The sequence below is a fragment of the Oncorhynchus gorbuscha genome, linkage group LG18, assembly GCF_021184085.1.
Source record: "Oncorhynchus gorbuscha isolate QuinsamMale2020 ecotype Even-year linkage group LG18, OgorEven_v1.0, whole genome shotgun sequence".
Classification (NCBI taxonomy): domain Eukaryota; kingdom Metazoa; phylum Chordata; class Actinopteri; order Salmoniformes; family Salmonidae; genus Oncorhynchus; species Oncorhynchus gorbuscha.
In genome coordinates, this window is record NC_060190.1 from 66194122 (window position 1) to 66212924 (window position 18803).

At 42.9% G+C, this 18803-nt stretch overlaps 1 protein-coding gene across 6 annotated transcripts in view; it reads left to right on the forward strand.

The window, feature by feature from the left end:
- The window catches only part of LOC124002966 (voltage-dependent calcium channel subunit alpha-2/delta-2-like), a 359322-nt gene that overhangs the window by 320830 nt on the left and 19689 nt on the right, over positions 1–18803 (forward strand). For 2 of the 6 annotated variants that reach the window (XM_046310832.1, XM_046310835.1), the window contains 9 exons: positions 4557–4646; positions 5432–5497; positions 11600–11674; positions 12082–12201; positions 12397–12468; positions 14748–14819; positions 16127–16188; positions 17069–17145; positions 18291–18305. In XM_046310832.1, the coding sequence (XP_046166788.1) occupies positions 4557–4646; positions 5432–5497; positions 11600–11674; positions 12082–12201; positions 12397–12468; positions 14748–14819; positions 16127–16188; positions 17069–17145; positions 18291–18305 (649 nt within the window). The remainder of the gene's footprint in view (positions 1–4556; positions 4647–5431; positions 5498–11599; positions 11675–12081; positions 12202–12396; positions 12469–14747; positions 14820–16126; positions 16189–17068; positions 17146–18290; positions 18306–18803) is intronic. The other 4 variants (XM_046310837.1, XM_046310836.1, XM_046310834.1 and 1 more) reach the window with 3 other exon arrangements.

An 18803-nucleotide genomic window follows, 5' to 3' on the forward strand; every position in this document is an offset into this window, starting at 1 on the left:
CTCATGATTCCCAGATGAATTCCTCCAGCACCGACCAGACGTGTGCCCTCTCCGGCCACAACTGGTACAGGAGGAGTTTCTCCTCTGATCTCCCTTGACGCGGTACCTCCTAGCTCCATCGGGATAGGGGCAGGAGGATCAGGAGGTAGAGCTGACAGGACCCTTTCAGAACGTCCACGAGCAGCTAGCAAATGGTCCAACCGGATCGACAGGTCTATCAGTCCATCCAGGCCAAGTGTAGTATCCCGACAGGCCAGCTCCCTACGGACGTCCTCTCTCAGGCTACACCTGTAATGGTCTATCAGGGCCCTGTCGTTCCACCCTGCTCCCGCAGTCAAGGTCCGGAACTCCAGCGTGAAGTCCTGCGCGCTCCTCGTTCCCTGTCTAAGATGGAACAATCTCTAACCCGCCGCTCGACCCTCTGGAGGGTGATCGAACACGGCCCTGAAACGGCGGATGAACTCCGGGTAGTTGTCCTTCGTCGAGTCGGGCCCGTTCCAGACCGCATTAGCCCACTCCAGGGCTCTACCGGTCAGGCAGGTGATGAGGACCCCTACTCTCTCCTCCTCCGAGGGGGCCGGCCGAACGGTGGCCAGGTAGAGGTCTAATTGCAGCAGGAATCCCTGGCACCCCGTCGCTGCTCCATCGTATTTCCTCGGAGGCGTCATGTGCAGAGCGCTGGAACTGGATCCAGATGGGGGAGATGGTAGAGTTGCTGGTGGGAGGGTCGGTGGGGTAGTAGGGAAAACATTCCTCTCCCAACGATCCATCCTCTCCATCATCTGATCCATCGCTGATCCTAGGTGTGATGATGGACTCTCTCCTCCATAGTGGGAAGAGGAGTGGTCGCTGCTCCTGCTGACTCCATATCGTGGTGCGGGCTTCTGTTACGGTAAATGAGTGAAGAGGTGTGGAGTCAGGCACAACACGCTTTAATGTCCCGGAAACATAACATGTACAAAAGTGGAAAAACAAATGAACAGAAATATAACCGGACAGCGTGAAACCCAAATGCCAACAAAAATACACTCAAACAACAAAACAGACGAACAAGCCCGCACGAAACAGAAGCGGGCTGAACAGACTATATATAACCCTATCCTAACAACCAAACTAGAAACAGGTGCTACCAATTAGACAAAACTAACAAGAAGGGGAGTCACCAATTAGACAAAACTAACAAGAAGGGGAGTCACCTTCGGTAATATTCGTGACAGAGAGGTGTATATACTGTACTGTGGTTAACACAGAGAGGTGTTTATACTGTACACTACTGTGGTTAACACAGAGAGGTGTTTATACTGTACACTGCTGTGGTTAACACAGAGAGGTTTTTATACACTACTGTGGTTAACACAGAGAGGTGTTTATACACTGCTGTGGTTAACACAGAGAGATGCTTATACTGTACACTACTGTGGTTAACATAGAGGTGTTTATACTGTACACTACTGTGGTTAACATAGAGAGGTGTTTATACTGTACACTACTGTGGTTAACACAGAGAGGTTTTAGACACTACTGTGGTTAACACAGAGAGGTTTTTATACACTACTGTGGTTAACACAGAGAGGTTTTTATACTGTACACTACTGTGGTTAACACAGAGAGGTGTTTATACTGTACACTACTGTGGTTAACACAGAGAGATGCTTATACTGTACACTACTGTGGTTAACACAGAGAGGTGTATATACTGTACACTGCTGTGGTTAACACAGAGAGATGCTTATACTGTACACTACTGTGGTTAACATAGAGATGTGTTTATACACTGCTGTGGTTAACATAGAGAGGTGTTTATACTGTACACTACTGTGGTTAACATAGAGAGGTGTTTATACACTACTGTGGTTAACACAGAGAGGTTTTTATACTGTACACTACTGTGGTTAACACAGAGAGGTGTTTATACTGTACACTGCTGTGGTTAACATAGAGAGGTGTTTATACACTACTGTGGTTAACACAGAGAGGTGTTTATACTGTACACTACTGTGGTTAACACAGAGAGGTGTTTATACTGTACACTGCTGTGGTTAACATAGAGAGGTGTTTATACACTACTGTGGTTAACACAGAGAGGTGTTTATACACTACTGTGGTTAACACAGAGAGGTTTATACTGTGCACTACTGTGGTTAACACAGAGAGGTTTATACTGTGCACTACTGTGGTTAACACAGAGAGGTTTTTTATACACTGCTGTGGTTAACACAGAGAGGTTTATACTGTACACTACTGTGGTTAACACAGAGAGAGGTTTATACTGTACACTACTGTGGTTAACATAGAGAGGTGTTTATACTGTACTGTCGTTAACACAGAGAGGTTTTAGACACGACTGTGGTTAACACAGAGAGGTTTTTATACACTACTGTGGTTAACACAGAGAGGTTTTTATACTGTACACTACTGTGGTTAACATAGAGAGGTGTTTATACTGTACACCACTGTGGTTAACATAGAGAGGTGTTTATAATGTACACTACTGTGGTTAACACAGAGAGGTGTTTATACACTGCTGTGGTTAACATAGAGAGGTGTTTATACACTGCTGTGGTTAACATAGAGAGGCGTTTATACACTGCTGTGGTTAACACAGAGAGGTGTTTATACTGTACACTACTGTGGTTAACATAGAGAGGTGTTTATACTGTACACTGCTGTGGTTAACATAGAGAGGCGTTTATACACTACTGTGGTTAACATAGAGAGGTGTTTATACTGTACACTACTGTGGTTAACATAGAGAGGCGTTTATACACTGCTGTGGTTAACATAGAGAGGCGTTTATACACTACTGTGGTTAACACAGAGAGGTTTTAGACACTACTGTGGTTAACACGGAGAGGTGTTTATACTGTACACTGCTGTGGTTAACATAGAGAGGCGTTTATACACTGCTGTGGTTAACATAGAGAGGTGTTTATACTGTACACTACTGTGGTTAACATAGAGAGGTGTTTATACTGTACACTACTGTGGTTAACATAGAGAGGTGTTTATACTGTACACTGCTGTGGTTAACATAGAGAGGCGTTTATACACTGCTGTGGTTAACATAGAGAGGTGTTTATACTGTACACTACTGTGGTTAACACAGAGAGGTGTTTATACTGTACACTGCTGTGGTTAACATAGAGAGGTGTTTATACACTGCTGTGGTTAACATAGAGAGGTGTTTATACACTGCTGTGGTTAACATAGAGAGGTGTTTATACACTGCTGTGGTTAACATAGAGAGGTGTTTATACACTGCTGTGGTTAACATAGAGAGGTGTTTATACACTGCTGTGGTTAACATAGAGAGGTGTTTATACACTACTGTGGTTAACACAGAGAGGTGTTTATACACTGCTGTGGTTAACATAGAGAGGTGTTTATACACTGCTGTGGTTAACATAGAGAGGTGTTTATACACTGCTGTGGTTAACATAGAGAGGTGTTTATACACTGCTGTGGTTAACATAGAGAGGTGTTTATACACTACTGTGGTTAACACAGAGAGGTGTTTATACACTGCTGTGGTTAACATAGAGAGGTGTTTATACACTGCTGTGGTTAACATAGAGAGGTGTTTATACACTGCTGTGGTTAACATAGAGAGGTGTTTATACACTGCTGTGGTTAACATAGAGAGGTGTTTATACACTACTGTGGTTAACACAGAGAGGTGTTTATACACTGCTGTGGTTAACATAGAGAGGTGTTTATACACTACTGTGGTTAACATAGAGAGGCGTGTATACACTGCTGTGGTTAACATAGAGAGGTGTTTATACTGTACACTACTGTGGTTAACACAGAGAGGTGTTTATACTGTACACTGCTGTGGTTAACATAGAGAGGCGTTTATACACTGCTGTGGTTAACATAGAGAGGTGTTTATACACTGCTGTGGTTAACATAGAGAGGTGTTTATACACTGCTGTGGTTAACATAGAGAGGCGTTTATACACTGCTGTGGTTAACATAGAGAGGTGTTTATACTGTACACTACTGTGGTTAACACAGAGAGGTGTTTATACTGTACACTGCTGTGGTTAACATAGAGAGGCGTTTATACACTACTGTGGTTAACACAGAGAGGTGTTTATACTGTACACTGCTGTGGTTAACATAGAGAGGCGTTTATACACTACTGTGGTTAACATAGAGAGGCGTTTATACACTACTGTGGTTAACATAGAGAGGCGTTTATACACTGCTGTGGTTAACACAGAGAGCCAGTCGGAGATTGGCATGCTTGTGCCACGTGCCTCTGACACTCCTAATGTGTTTTTCGTAGCTGCTTCATATTGATGAATAATGGCCCTAAATGTCTAAAGACTGTCCACAGGCTTTACTGCTTCTCAGGCCTGGGCTGCTTCTACTGTTGGCCCTCAGGTTTATATGACAGTGAGATGACTTGTAAGTATATGGTATACGGTCTGATATACTACGGCTGTCAGCCAATCAATTCAGGGCTCTAACCACCCAGTTTATAAAGCAATATATGGTGTATGTGTGTGTTTGTCATTTCTCTGATGTGTGTGTTCTCCTCCTTGTCTCAGGAGTACCTGGATGTGCTGGGTCGGCCCATGGTGCTGGCTGGGCCCAAGGCCAAGCAGGTCCAATGGACCAATGTCTACCAGGATGCTCTGGTAAGCCACAAACTATCCCACTGATGAGTAGCTACACAAGTGTCACGCTACAGTACATTACTGTAATGTACTGTATTATCTATTTGTTTATTATCTATTATTGCTATATATAGCTTTTTTATTGTTATTTCATTGTTTCACTTTTTTTTCTTAAAACTGCATTGTTGGTTAAGGGCTTGTAAGTAGGCATTTCCCTTCTACACCTGCTGTAGAACGGAAACCCTTTAGAATTAGTTGCTTACAAACTTCTACTTTGAGTCCTACCTATAACATAGCTATGTTTAAAAAAACATTATATAAGGCCTCCTGAGTGGTGCAGTGGTCTAAGGCACTGCAGTGCTAGCTGTGCCACTAGGGATTCTGGGTTTGCCACCGGGAGACCCATGGGGCGGCGCACAATTGGCCCAGTGTCGTCCGTGTTGGGGAGGGTTTGGCCGGCAGGGATGTCCTTGTCCCATCGCGCACTAGTGACTCCCTTGGGGGGGCGGGTGCAGTGCTTGTTGACACGGTCACCAGGTGTACAGTGTTTCCTCTGATTGGTGACGCTGGCTTCTGGGTTAAGTGGGCATTGTGTCAAGAAACAGTATGCCTTGGTTGGGTTGTGTTTCGGAAGACGCACGGCTCTCAACCTTTGCCGAGTCCATACGGGAGTTGCAGCGATGAGACAAGACTGTAATTACCAATTGGATATCAGGAAAGTGATAAAAATGTTTAAAACATTATATAGATACTAACACAACCTTCTGAAGTCCCATATACTGAGACGTTGATGTTTGTGTGTTCAGGGTCTGGGTCTGGTCATAACTGGGACCATGCCAGTCTTCAACCTCACCGCTGATGCAAATTCTCAGGTAAATATCGGCAGGAACATGAAGCTCAGGGTTTACACTGATTAACAAATGAGTAGACTTGTTATTGCACAGTTCATTTTCAAATGGTCTCAGGGCCATTAGAAAAAGTATTTCTGTCTTCTGTGGCTCTTTGAGGAACACAAGAATCAATACATAAACAGATATTGCATCGGTACTGAGCCATAACTTAGATACAGATTTCCCATTTCAGAGCAAACTGATTTGCATCATTTTAAAACAACAGGAATCCTGACTGCACAACAGTCCCTTCTGTGTCTATAACTCCCTAATGTTGACCATCAGTCATGTCTAATGGCATCCTACCATCCTGGTGCACCGACCGACCGCAGGGCAACACTGACCCCCTGAGGTAGCAACAGGCCCAGCAGCTTTGAGAACCATATTTTTCTTAGAGCTTGGTGAGAGCGTGGTTGTCCAATGGTTATTTAGCATACAACCTTCGCACAACATTCGGGGAATGGTGCAGGATAATTGCTTGGCTCTGGAACATTCTCAACACATTTAAGGAACTTGACAAAATAACATTATTTTCTTGGTATTTCATTACTTTAACAGAATGTTTCCTAAAAGTTCAAACATGGTAACACTCCAACTGGTTTGACGTTGGGAATGTTCTCAACTAGTGCAGAGAACGTTAAGAAACAATGTTATTCTGTGGGAATTTCAGTACTTCAGCATGTTTCCTACAGGTTTGGCCGGTGGGGATATCCTTGTCTCATTGAGCAGTAGCGACTCCTGCGGTGGGCCGGGCGCAGTGCACGCTAACCAGGTCGCACGGTGTTTCCTCCAACACAATGGTGCGGCTGGCTTCCGGGTTGGATGCGAGCTGTGTTAAGAAGCAGTGCGGGTTGTGTTTGGGAGGACGCATGGCTTTCGACCTTCGTCTCTCCCGAGCCTGTAGAGGAGTTGTAGCGATGAGACCAGATAGTAACTACTAACAATAGGATACCATGAAAAGGGGGTCAAATAAAATAAAACATTTTATTCAATGTTAAAAAGAGATACATTCTGTTTTCAGTGTCAACAAAACACTCTCTCTCTTGTTGAGTGTGTTCCGGTGTGTTGACCACGCCCACTAATTGGCCTCAGTTGATGCTAATGAATGCTTGTGGGGTGGCAGGTAGCCTAGTGGTTAGAGCATTGGGCCAGTAACCAGAAGATTGCTAGATCGAATCCCTGAGCTGACTAGGTAAAAATATGTTGTTCTACCTCTGAAGAAGGCAGTTAACCCACTGTTCCTAGGCTGTCATTGTAAATAAGAATTTGTTCTTAATAACTGACTTGCCTAGTTAAATAGAAATGGGGTCTTTTTTAATCAACTAAAAAGCTTTGTTAAAAAACATTGTGGTGGGCCAGTGGACTAATTCTGTGGATAGAGAACAGAAGATTGTAGGTTTGAATCTCACTAATATTTTTTTATGTGTTTGCATGATTAATGCCTATAATGAATGTCCATGTGTCTTATCTGTGCTTGGAGTTGAAAACAGTTCAACTAAGCTAGCAGTGTTTTTAAAATTCTTATTGAAACATTCAGTGAAAGTTTCAAGGAAGTTATTCAAAAACCTCCAAATAAACTATAGAACTTTCAGGGAACCATAGTAAAAGGTTCTCAGAATCTCCCTGCAACTTAAAAATGTATGTTCCCAGAACAGGTGAAATTTTCACCTCCGTTCTGTTTTACCGGTCAGGAAACTCATGGCTTAGTTCCTAGAACCAATGGGAAACCAAAAACGTACATTCCCACAACTTCCAAGGAACCAAATGTGCTAGCTTGGGTAGTGCTGACTTTTTTTCTTTCAAGCATGATTCCAGCAACTATGGTGGATGCATCACCAGGCCAGCCCAGTACAGCTCGGTTTGGTTTGGCTCCCTGTATTGTGAATCAAGCTTCAGTGTACTGTACATGTGCATCTTCTGTTTGTTAGCTCCCATTGAATCAACTATTCAAATCAAATGGAAAATATTGACTCTTGAGATAATCACACATAACATTAGGACAATGGTGCCGGATGGGATGGCTGCCGTTTTGCGGGCTCTTATTAACAACTGTGCTATTTTGTGTGTTTTTTTTCACATTGTTTGTAACTTATTTTGTACATAATGTTGCTGCTACTGTCTCCTATGGTCGAAAAGAGCTTCTGGATGTCAGAAGAGCGATTACTCACCTCGAACTGGACAAAGATTTGTTTTTTATGAGTCCGACACAAAGGATATACTGCTTCTCTGAGACCAGGCCCAAATCCCTGTCATTTGCATGAAGAAAATACGTAAATATAGAGGGCGGAGACCGGGGTGCCTTGCGAGAATTAATGGGCGAGTGGGTAACCCCCTTTTGTCTCACAAAGACACAGCGGTTAGAACCAAAAATCTCAAATTTGGACTCATCAGACCAAAGGACACAGTTTTCCACTGATCTAATGTCCATTGCTCGGGTTTCTTGGCCCAAGCAAGTCTCTTCTTCTTGTTGGTGTCCTTTAGTAGTGGTATCTTTGCAGAAATTTGACCATGAAGGCCTGATTCACACAGTCTCTTATGAACAATTGATGTTGAGATGTGTCTGTTACTTGAACTCTGTGAAGAATTTATTTGGGCTGCAGTCTGAGGTGCAGTTAATTGCCAATTTCTGAGACTGGTAACTTTAATGAACTTATCCTCTGCAGCAGAGGTAACTCTGGGTCTTCCTTTCCTGTGGCGGTCCTCATGAGAGCCAGTTTCATCATAGCACTTGATGGTTTTTGCAACTGCACTTGAAGAAACTTTCAAAGTTCTTGAAATTGACTGACCATGTCTTAAAGTAATGATGGACTGTCATTTCTCTTTGCTTATTTGAGCTGTTCTTGCCATAATATGGACTTGGTCTTTTACCAAAAATAGGCTATCTTCTGTATACCAACCCTATCTAATCACAACCCAACTGATTGGCTCAAACGCATTAAGGAAAGAAATTCCACAAATTAACTTTTAACAAGGCATACCTGTTAATTGAAATGCATTCCAGGTGAATACCTCATGTATCTGGTTGAGAGAATGCGAAGAGTGTGCAAAGCTGTCATCAAGGAAAAGGGTAGCTACTTTGAAGACTCACAAATATAAAATATATTTTGATTTTGATTTGTTTAACCTCTACGGGATTGGTGTCCCTATACCGTTGGACGGTTGAGCTAACATGCGCTAATGTGATTAGCATGATGTTGTAAGTAACAGCAAATTTTCCAGGGCATAGGCACGTCTTATATGGGCAGAAAGCTTAAATTCGTGTTAATCTAACTGCACTGTCCAATTTACAGTAGCTATAACAGTGAAAAAATACCATGCTTTTGTTTGAGTGCACAACAACAAAAACCTTTTATCACGGCAACTGGTTTGATACAGACACCTCTGAAGGTAAATAATGTACTTACATTCAGGTTCTTGCTCTGATTTGTAATCCTGAGGGGTCCCACAGGCCATCTAGATGTGTGAAAGTTAGTGTATAAGATAATTATCCATTCCTGGGAGTGTGTAAACTTTAATGTTGCATTACCATAACATTTTTGTATGTTCTCTATATCAGGCACTTTTGGGCAGACTTGCTACGAAATATTGTTCAGTGTTATAATGCTTCACTGGATCAATCTGAAACTTTGCACACACACTGTTAAATTGTGCCCAAACTGCAATATTATATTATGTCCTTTCTCTTGCATTTCAAAGATGATGAAACATGTTTGTTTTTTAAACGCATGTTCTTTGGTTTGTATCTTTTACCAGATCTAATGTCTTATATTCTCCTACATTCATTTCACATTTCCACAGACTTCAAACGGTTTCCTTTCAAATGGTATCAAGCATATATCCTTCCTTCAGGTCCTGATCTACAGGCAGTTAGATTTGGGTATGTCCTTTTAGGCAAAAATTGAAGAAAAAAAGGGTACGATCCTTAATGAATGAATTAACACTTTTTTTGTTACTGCATGATTCTATGTGTTATTTCATAGTTTTGATGTCTTCACAATCATTCTACAATGTAGAAAATAGTAAAAATAAAGAGAAACCCTGAAAATAGTAGGTGGGTCCAAGGTTTTTGACTGGTACTGTACACATCCCAACCAGAAGCCATGGATTACAGGCAACATCCGTACCGAGCTAAAGGCTAGAGCTGCCTTCAAGGAGCGGGACACTAATCCGGATGCTTATAAGAACTCCCACTATGCCCTCAGACGAACCATCAAACAGGTAAAGCATCAATACAGGACTAAGATTGGATCCTACTACAATGGCTCTGATGCTTGTCGGATGTGGCAGGGCTTGCAAACTATTATGGACTACAATGGGAAACCGCGAGCTGCCCAGTGACGCGAGCCTACCAGACGAGCTAAGTGCCTTTTATGCTCGCTTCGAGGCAAGCAACACTGAAGCATGCATGAAAGCACCAGCTGTTCCGGACGACTGTGTGATAACGCTCTCCGTAGCCGATGTGAGCAAAACCTTTAAACAAGTCAACATTCACAAGGCTGCGGGGCCAGACCGATTACCAAGATGTGTACTCAGAGCATACGCGGACCAACTGGCGTCTTCACTGACATTTTCAACCAGTCCCTAACCGAGTCTGTAATGCCAACATGTTTCAAGCAGACCACCATAGTCCCTGTGCCCAAGAAAGCAACTGAACCTGCCTAAATGACTACCGCCCTGTAGCACTCATATCGGTAGCCATGAAGTGCTTTAAAAGGCTGGTCATGGCTCACATCAACACCATCATCCTGGAAACCCTAGACCCACTTCAATTCGCATACCGCCCCAACAGATCCACAGATGACGCAATCTCAAACGCACTCCACACTGACATTTCCCACCTGGACAAAAGGAACACCTATGTGAGAATACTGTCATTGACTACAGTACAGCGCCATAGTGCCCACAAATATCATCACTAAGCTAAGTACCCTGGGACTAAACACCTCCCTTTGCAACTGGATCCTGGACTTCCTGATGGGCCGCCCCCAGGTGGTAAGGGTAGGCAACAAAACATCTGCCACATCTGCACCATTGAGAGCATCCTGACCGGTTGCATCAGTGCCTGGTATGGCAACTGCTCGGCATCTGACCGTAAGGCACTACAGAGGGTAGTGAGTAGGTCACCAAGGTTCTTGCCATCCAGGACCTATATACTAGGCGGTGTCAGAGGAAGGCCCAGTCACCCAACTCATAGACTCTTCTCCCTGCTACCGCACGGAAAGCAGTACTGGAGTGCCATGTCTAGGTCCAAAAGGCTCCTTAACACCTTCTACCCCCAAGCCATAAGACTGCTGGACAATTAATCAAATGGCCACCTGGATAATTTACATAATTGTTTTTTTATTGTGTTACTTTTTATTTTATGTTTTACTTTAGTTTATTTTTCTATTTCTTGAACTGCATTGTTGGTTAAGGATTTGTAAGTAAGCATTTCACAGTAAGTGCAACACCTGTTGTATTCGGCACCTGACAAATAACATTTGATTTCATTTGATGCTGCTACAGATGTAATATCTTAATCTGATCACCTGTCGCAGGAGAACTTTCCTGGTAATGCAGGAAATGTAAAACGAGTGTATTTGGGGGATGAAAAAGGCTTCTGAAGTTTGTAATTGCCTTCTTGATTTTGCCTTACAAAAAATGTATGAACCCCTACAAAAGATTCCACATAATAATTCACATTTCCTGTTGCTGCAGGATTATTTTCCTGCTGTAACAAACTGGCTAAAATTAAGATCCTATGTCAGTATGACGAATTGATTCAGTTCCAGGGTGTAAATATACATTAATCAGCTGGCATAAGGTGTAGATATCGATTAATCAGATGTACACATGGTAATAAATCACAGATGGTGAGGACAGCTTTTCAGCAGTCAGTCTAATGCCCCTGTGTGTGTGTGTGTGTGTGTGTGTGTGTGTGTGTGTGTGTGTGTGTGTGTGTGTGTGTGTGTGTGTGTGTGTGTGTGTGTGTGTGTGTGTGTGTGTGTGTGTGTGTGTGTGTGTGTGTGTGTGTGTGTGTGTGTGTGTGTGTGTAGATGCTCATATAGTTGATCAGGAACCATTAACTGGAATGTTTTTATACAGACGCAGCTTGTCCTTGGTGTCATGGGGGTGGATGTTGCAATCAACGAAATTAAGAGGAAGACACCAACATACAGGGTACACACAGACACAAACAGATGCATACACACACAGACACACAGACACACACATACACGGACGCACACAAACACACACTGACACACACACACACACACACACACACACACACACACACACACACACACACACACACACACACACACACACACACACACACACACACACACACACACACACATACACAGATGCATACACACACACACACACACACACACACACACACACACACACACACACACACACACACACACACACACACACACACACACACACACACACACACACACACACACACACACACACACACACACACACACACACACACGCACGCACACACACACACACACACACACACACAAACAACACAGAAGCAGTGGTTCTAAGTCTTGTTTCTCTCCCTACAGCTTGGAGCCAATGGATACACCTTTGCGATCGACCAAAATGGCTATTTGCTCCTGCACCCCAACCTGCAACCTAAGGTAGGATCAAGACTGTCCTCTATGCATCCCATCCTGCAACCTAAGGTAGGACCCAGACCATAGTAATAGAATGAATAGAACAGACTTCATTCTATTTCTATGTCCCAGATTTTCCTCCTGACTCCTCCTGTCTCTTTTTCTACATCATTAGTATTCCTCTGTTCTCACTTTTTCTGGACTTTTCTACCCAGATACTGGTATTATTCCGTCTGTCTGATTGGCTGCCTGTCTGTCACTCAGATCATTAACTTCAGAGAACCTGTCACCCTGGACTTCCTGGATGCTGAGCTAGAGGACAGTAAAAAGGAGGAGGTAAATACAGACAACTAAACACCCACACATCTCTAACATTGTCATAGTTACTACAGCTGTGTGACAGTGGTTCAATGACCAAACCGTTGAATCAAATGTCACAGTTAATTGTTGTTACAGTTTTTTACAATCCCTTTGGCACTAATTTCGGAACCTTGATGTCATTTTTCAAAACTCTAGACACAAAACTCACAACCGATGATCAAAATGCTAATTTTTCAAAACTCTAGACACAAAACTCACAACCGATGATCAAAATGCTAATTTTTCAAAACTCTAGACACAAAACTCACAACCGATGATCAAAATGCAAATTTTTCAAAACTCTAACACTTTTTCCAATTGCTTGGATACAATACACATAAAGCTAATATCATTTGTTCATTGAATTAAAATCACCTGTTCAAAATGACACAACTTAACTTCAAAGTATTACCATTTCAAAATGCAATTCACACATTACATCTGAGATGACTGTCTATTCATTTCATTACAATGATCTAACTATCAATTGATACAACTGCTCAAAATGATAAGGTACTGTTGCATTACTCTTAATGCATAGTTTTATGGAAACTGACAAACAATATTCCATGTTTAGATCATGAAAGTTTCAGGATAACGAGATCCATTGACACCAATTCCTGTGGAACATGAACCAATTGGACGATATTATCTATGGATGTAATATTTCATCATCATTCTTTATCAGACACTGTTTCTATGGTCCCATGTACCACTTTTCCAGACAATGTTTTCAGTTTTGACATTATTGTACACTCACTTTATTAGGTACTCGTATCTAGTACTGGGTAGGACCCCCTTTTGCCTCCACAACAGCCTGAATTATTCATGGTGTTGTACGTTAAGAGATGCCCTTCTGCACACCACTGTTTTAAACAGCTGGTATTTGAGCATTTGTGGCCTTTCTGTTAGCTTGAATGAGTCTGGACATTCTCCTCTGACCTCTCTCATTAACAAGGTCTTTTTCTCCCACATAACTGCCGCTCACTGAATGTGTTCTGTTTATCTCACCGTTCTCTGTAAACTCTAGAGACTGTAGTGTGTAAAAATCCCAGGAAGGCAGCTGTTTCTGAGATGCTGGAATCACCATGTGTGGCATCAACAATCATACCACGGTCAAAGTTGCTTAGATTACGCATCTTGCCCGTTCTAATGTTAGGTCGAACAACATCTAAAGCTCTCTACTCTATATACTCTATATATTGAGCTGCAGGGAGCCACATGATTCGCTGTTCGAATGTAACCTTCCTTGATGGGCTAAATCAGGTCTTTAGAGCTGATGGCATGACCTATGTCATTGTGTGGGATAATGTCAGGTTCCACCATGCTCAAATGGTGCAAGCATGATTTCAAGCCCATCCACAATTTACCACCCTGTACTTACCCCCATACTCTCCTTTCCTTAACACGATTGAGGAATATTTCTCCACATGGAGGTGGAAGGTATATGATAGGCTCCCTCACGAACAAGCCACCCTTCTCCAGGCCATGGATGACGCATGCAATGACATCACAGCAGACCAGTGTCAGGCCTGGATTCGCCATGCCCGAACATTCTTCCCAAGATGTTTGGCCAAGGAAAACATCCATTGTGATGTGGATGAGAACCTATGGCCAAATCCACAACACAGGGTTGATAGAAATCTAGAAGTACAGTAATCAACCCTTTGTTTTGCTTTTTACAGTAAGCCTGGTGAGGAACACTGCAGTTGATGTTTTGCTGTTGATGTTTTTGCTTTGACTCAAAGAAACCTATGAGTGATTATATTGTATTTCATCAATACATTTCAGATTTTGTTCAATGATTCCACTGTGTTTGTATAATTCTCTCTGCTAGTCCTTTTACAGTGATGTATTTACGTGTAGTAGCATAATGAAACATGTATCACATATTTTGTACTACAATATTTAATGATTGAACAAACAACTACACAGTGAAACTGTCGGTATCTTGTGTGTGGGTGATCTAAATGAATGTTCCTATGGCATTTCATGATAAATTAGTTATTTGAACCAATGACTCTGCAAGTGCAAGGTTTCTTTAAAGATATGAATGCACAACGCAATGTTTTGAACATTGGACAGCCTGTGTTACAAGTGATGACCGTTTTGAGTTTTGTGTCTAGAGTTTTGAAAAATGACCACTAGGTTCTGAAATTAGTGCCAAAGTGATTGTAAAAAACGCTAAAGTATATGAAACTCTCCATCTCTTTTTTGCCTTCCTCCTGTTCTGTCTGTTTCTCTCTCTCCCTCAGATCCGTCGAGAAATGATTGATGGCAAATCAGGGCAAAAGAAAATCAAGACTCTCATTAAGTCAGTTGATGAGGTAAGTAATCAATATATGGCTCAGCCATGATAAATACGGGCACCATCCAGATATATGAGGCTTAGCCATGATCAATACGGGCACCATCCAGATATATGAGGCTTAGCCATGATCAATACGGGCACCATCCAGATATATGAGGCTTAGCCATGATCCATACGGGCACCATCCAGATATATGAGGCTTAGCCATGATCCATACGGGCACCATCCAGATATATGAGGCTTAGCCATGATCCATACGGGCACCATCCAGATATATGAGGCTTAGCCATGATCAATACGGGCACCATCCAGATATATGAGGCTTAGCCATGATCCATACGGGCACCATCCAGATATATGAGGCTTAGCCATGATCCATACGGGCACCATCCAGATATATGAGGCTTAGCCATGATCAATACGGGCACCATCCAGATATATGAGGCTTAGCCATGATCAATACGGGCACCATCCAGATATATGAGGCTTAGCCATGATCAATACGGGCACCATCCAGATATATGAGGCTTAGCCATGATCAATACGGGCACCATCCAGATATATGAGGCTTAGCCATGATCAATACGGGCACCATCCAGATATATGAGGCTTAGCCATGATCAATACGGGCACCATCCAGATATATGAGGCTTAGCCATGATCAATACGGGCACCATCCAGATATATGAGGCTTAGCCATGATCCATACGGGCACCATCCAGATATATGAGGCTTAGCCATGATCAATACGGGCACCATCCAGATATATGAGGCTTAGCCATGATCCATACTGGCACCATCAAGATATATGAGGCTTAGCCATGATCAATACGGGCACCATCCAGATATATGAGGCTTAGCCATGATCCATACTGGCACCATCAAGATATATGAGGCTTAGCCATGATCAATACTGGCACCATCCAGATATATGAGGCTTAGCCATGATCCATACGGGCACCATCCAGATATATGAGGCTTAGCCATGATCTATACTGGCACCATCCAGATATATGAGGCTTAGCCATGATCAATACGGGCACCATCCAGATATATGAGGCTTAGCCATGATCTATACTGGCACCATCCAGATATATGAGGCTTAGCCATGATCCATACGGGCACCATCCAGATATATGAGGCTTAGCCATGATCCATACGGACACCATCCAGATATATGAGGCTTAGCCATGATCCATACTGGCACCATCCAGAATAACTGAGTAATGACAAAAATTCAAACTTGTACTGTAGTCCAGGTTGTGTTTGAGGAAGTGATTCTGGTGCTGATCAGGGTGATCTGATGTTGTTGTCTGATTTCAGAGGTACATTGATGAGGCCATGCGGACATATACCTGGACACCAGTGGAGGGCACAGATTACAGGTGAGTGCTAAACTACCAGCCTTCATCTGGATCGTAAACGAAACGGGGAGGGACTACCTGAACTTGCCCAATAAAAAACGTGTTTTGTTTGCAAAACATTTTCCGTTACAAAATGTTTCGTTACGGTTTGCAACGGTGTGCGCTAATGACTATGACCCTGGCGGTAAGACGGAGATCGGACCTGAAGGTATGAGTGAAATCCAACTTTCACCTGACCATAGGAGTGACATCATCTGACCTTGAACTGAGCCTGTGAATAAGGTATATAACCCTGTGATCTAGAAACTTGCTTTCCTGCATTAGTCATCAACCACTGGTGTGTGTACATTTAGAGAATACACTCAGGTTATTAATGTGCCTGCTGTCTACATAGTGGATTATTCACCTGAATCAACATTAAGACACCCCTTTCTCTTGCCAAAGAACACTAGTAGGATCCTAAACACAAATGAACTGCATGCTTTTTTCATTTTATTAATCTCCAAAACTAGGTTGAACGGTTGAGGTTGAATTATAATGATATTTCCTCCTAGCAACACTGCAAATGACATTTGATGATATTCAATAGTCCTAGAAATGCCTGATGAGGATTTTTACTGCATCTATGTTGGCTGGGAGCCAGCTGTTTGGTTTCTGAGCAATGTCCCTCTCTTCAATTCTATAAGCACGTCATTAAGCTTGAACATTTGAACCTATTTTGTTGTGTGAGTGCAGGTTGTTCACACCTCCCAATTAGGGAATGATGTCATGTTTGTTCAAGGCTCTGTGTGTATTTGTGTGTGTTTGAGTGTGTGTGTGTGTGTGTGTGTGTGTGTGTATATATATTAGGGCAGATATAATGTGATTCTGATGTGGTTGTGTGTCTGCCTCACCACTCCAGTCTAGGGCTGGTACTGCCCACATACAGTGAGAACCACATCAAGGCTAACCTGAGTGACCAGATCCTGCAGGTGCAGTGTAAGTACCGGGAGACACCCAACACCAGCCCACTCTCTCTCTCTCTTTTCTCTCTCTCCCAAATATGACCTTACGCCCCCCTTACTAAGTCAAGGGGAACCCCCCTGGGACCTCCCTGGGTCTCCGGCAAACACCATCGTAGGGACGATCAGAGTGGAGCACTCTATACCCCCCCTCTCCTCTCCTCTCCTCTCCTTCTCTCTCCTTGCACCCCTCTCCTTCCCTGTGACAGTGACAAGGATATACTGGGAGTGAAACCTTTTCTTATACAGCCTCCTTTATCTACAGCCCCCTCTATCTACCCTCTTGTCTTCATACTGTGCTGTTAACTATGGTGATTTTTTTTCTTCACAACTGTTGAAGAAAAAACCTGAACTAGCAGAAAGGTGAAAGCTGTGGTTTTACTGTGTTACTAAGGTGAAAATAATGGTGATCTTGTGCTATTTATTTTCTTTGCCAAATGCTCTCGCCTCTTCTCCACCAACAAGCAATGATTCTGAAGCGTATGTGTTCATAAACATGTTTTTTTTTTATGTGTCCAAACCCGTGAAAACAGGCATGCTTTTCACTCTTTTCTGTTAAGTTTTTGTTATGATTTGTAATGAGTTGTCTTCCTGTTGAGTTCCTAGATATGTACCTTGTTGCTGTTTTGTATTCAGCTTTGGAATCATTCAGTAGATAAACTCTCATGGCCCATGATGAGGGTCTGTCCTTCCTTCCTCTGTGGGAGTTTGAGTTTAGTGGGTCTGAATGGGGACACCTGTTATCTCTCTCATGCTTTCTTTCTCCAGACCCTGTTGCTCCACTTTTTTCCTGGTTCTTTCTGTTACGTCTATTTCGGGTTTTCATGGTTAACTTTCACCGTGCCGGTTTTGTCCTTTACCGTTTCTTATTTCTTTCAGTTTCTCGACATTGTGATTTCCTATTTTTCTCATTCTGTTCAGTTTCTTGTTTGCTCTTGCAAAAAAGGTGTTTGTTCTTCATTTCTTTTCTTTCTCGTCTGTTTGACTTAATTGGTTTCTTTCTTTTGAGAAAGCAATATTTTTATTCAAATAATAATTGAATAAAATATTGTCTGTGACCTCCCTCCCCCTACCCCAAACCTTTCTTTTCTTGCTCACTACCTCTCTGATGGATCCACACAGTGCAATACACCAAGGGCAAGTATACTCCATATTGGTCCACGTTCCCTACCCTTACGTTCTTAACCTCCTCCCACCCTCGCTGACCCCACCCTCACCTGTCCCAGCCTGCTTGCCTCTGTTCCTGCCCATCTTGCCTTCAAGACCCTCCTCTTCCTCCTCTTCCTCCTCACTCTCCACCCACCCAAACACCCACCCACTCACCCGCACTCCTGCTGCAGCTCAGACCCCATCTGTCTCAAGATGGCTCCTCCAGTCTCCAACCTCACCCCCACGTCTCTGGTGCTTCAGTCACACTCACAACACCTTCAAACACCCAAAGAAGACAGATATTATCCACGTTCTCTGTTAAAACCTCTGTATTTTGTCCTCTCTACACCTCCCCTCTGTGGATAGCTCTCTAAACTGGTCGTGTCACTTTACTATCCATCTCTCTCTCTTTCCTTCTGTCTCCTCTCTCCATCTCTCTGTGTCCCTTTCTCTCACTATTTCTCTACCATCTCTTTATTCCTCCCT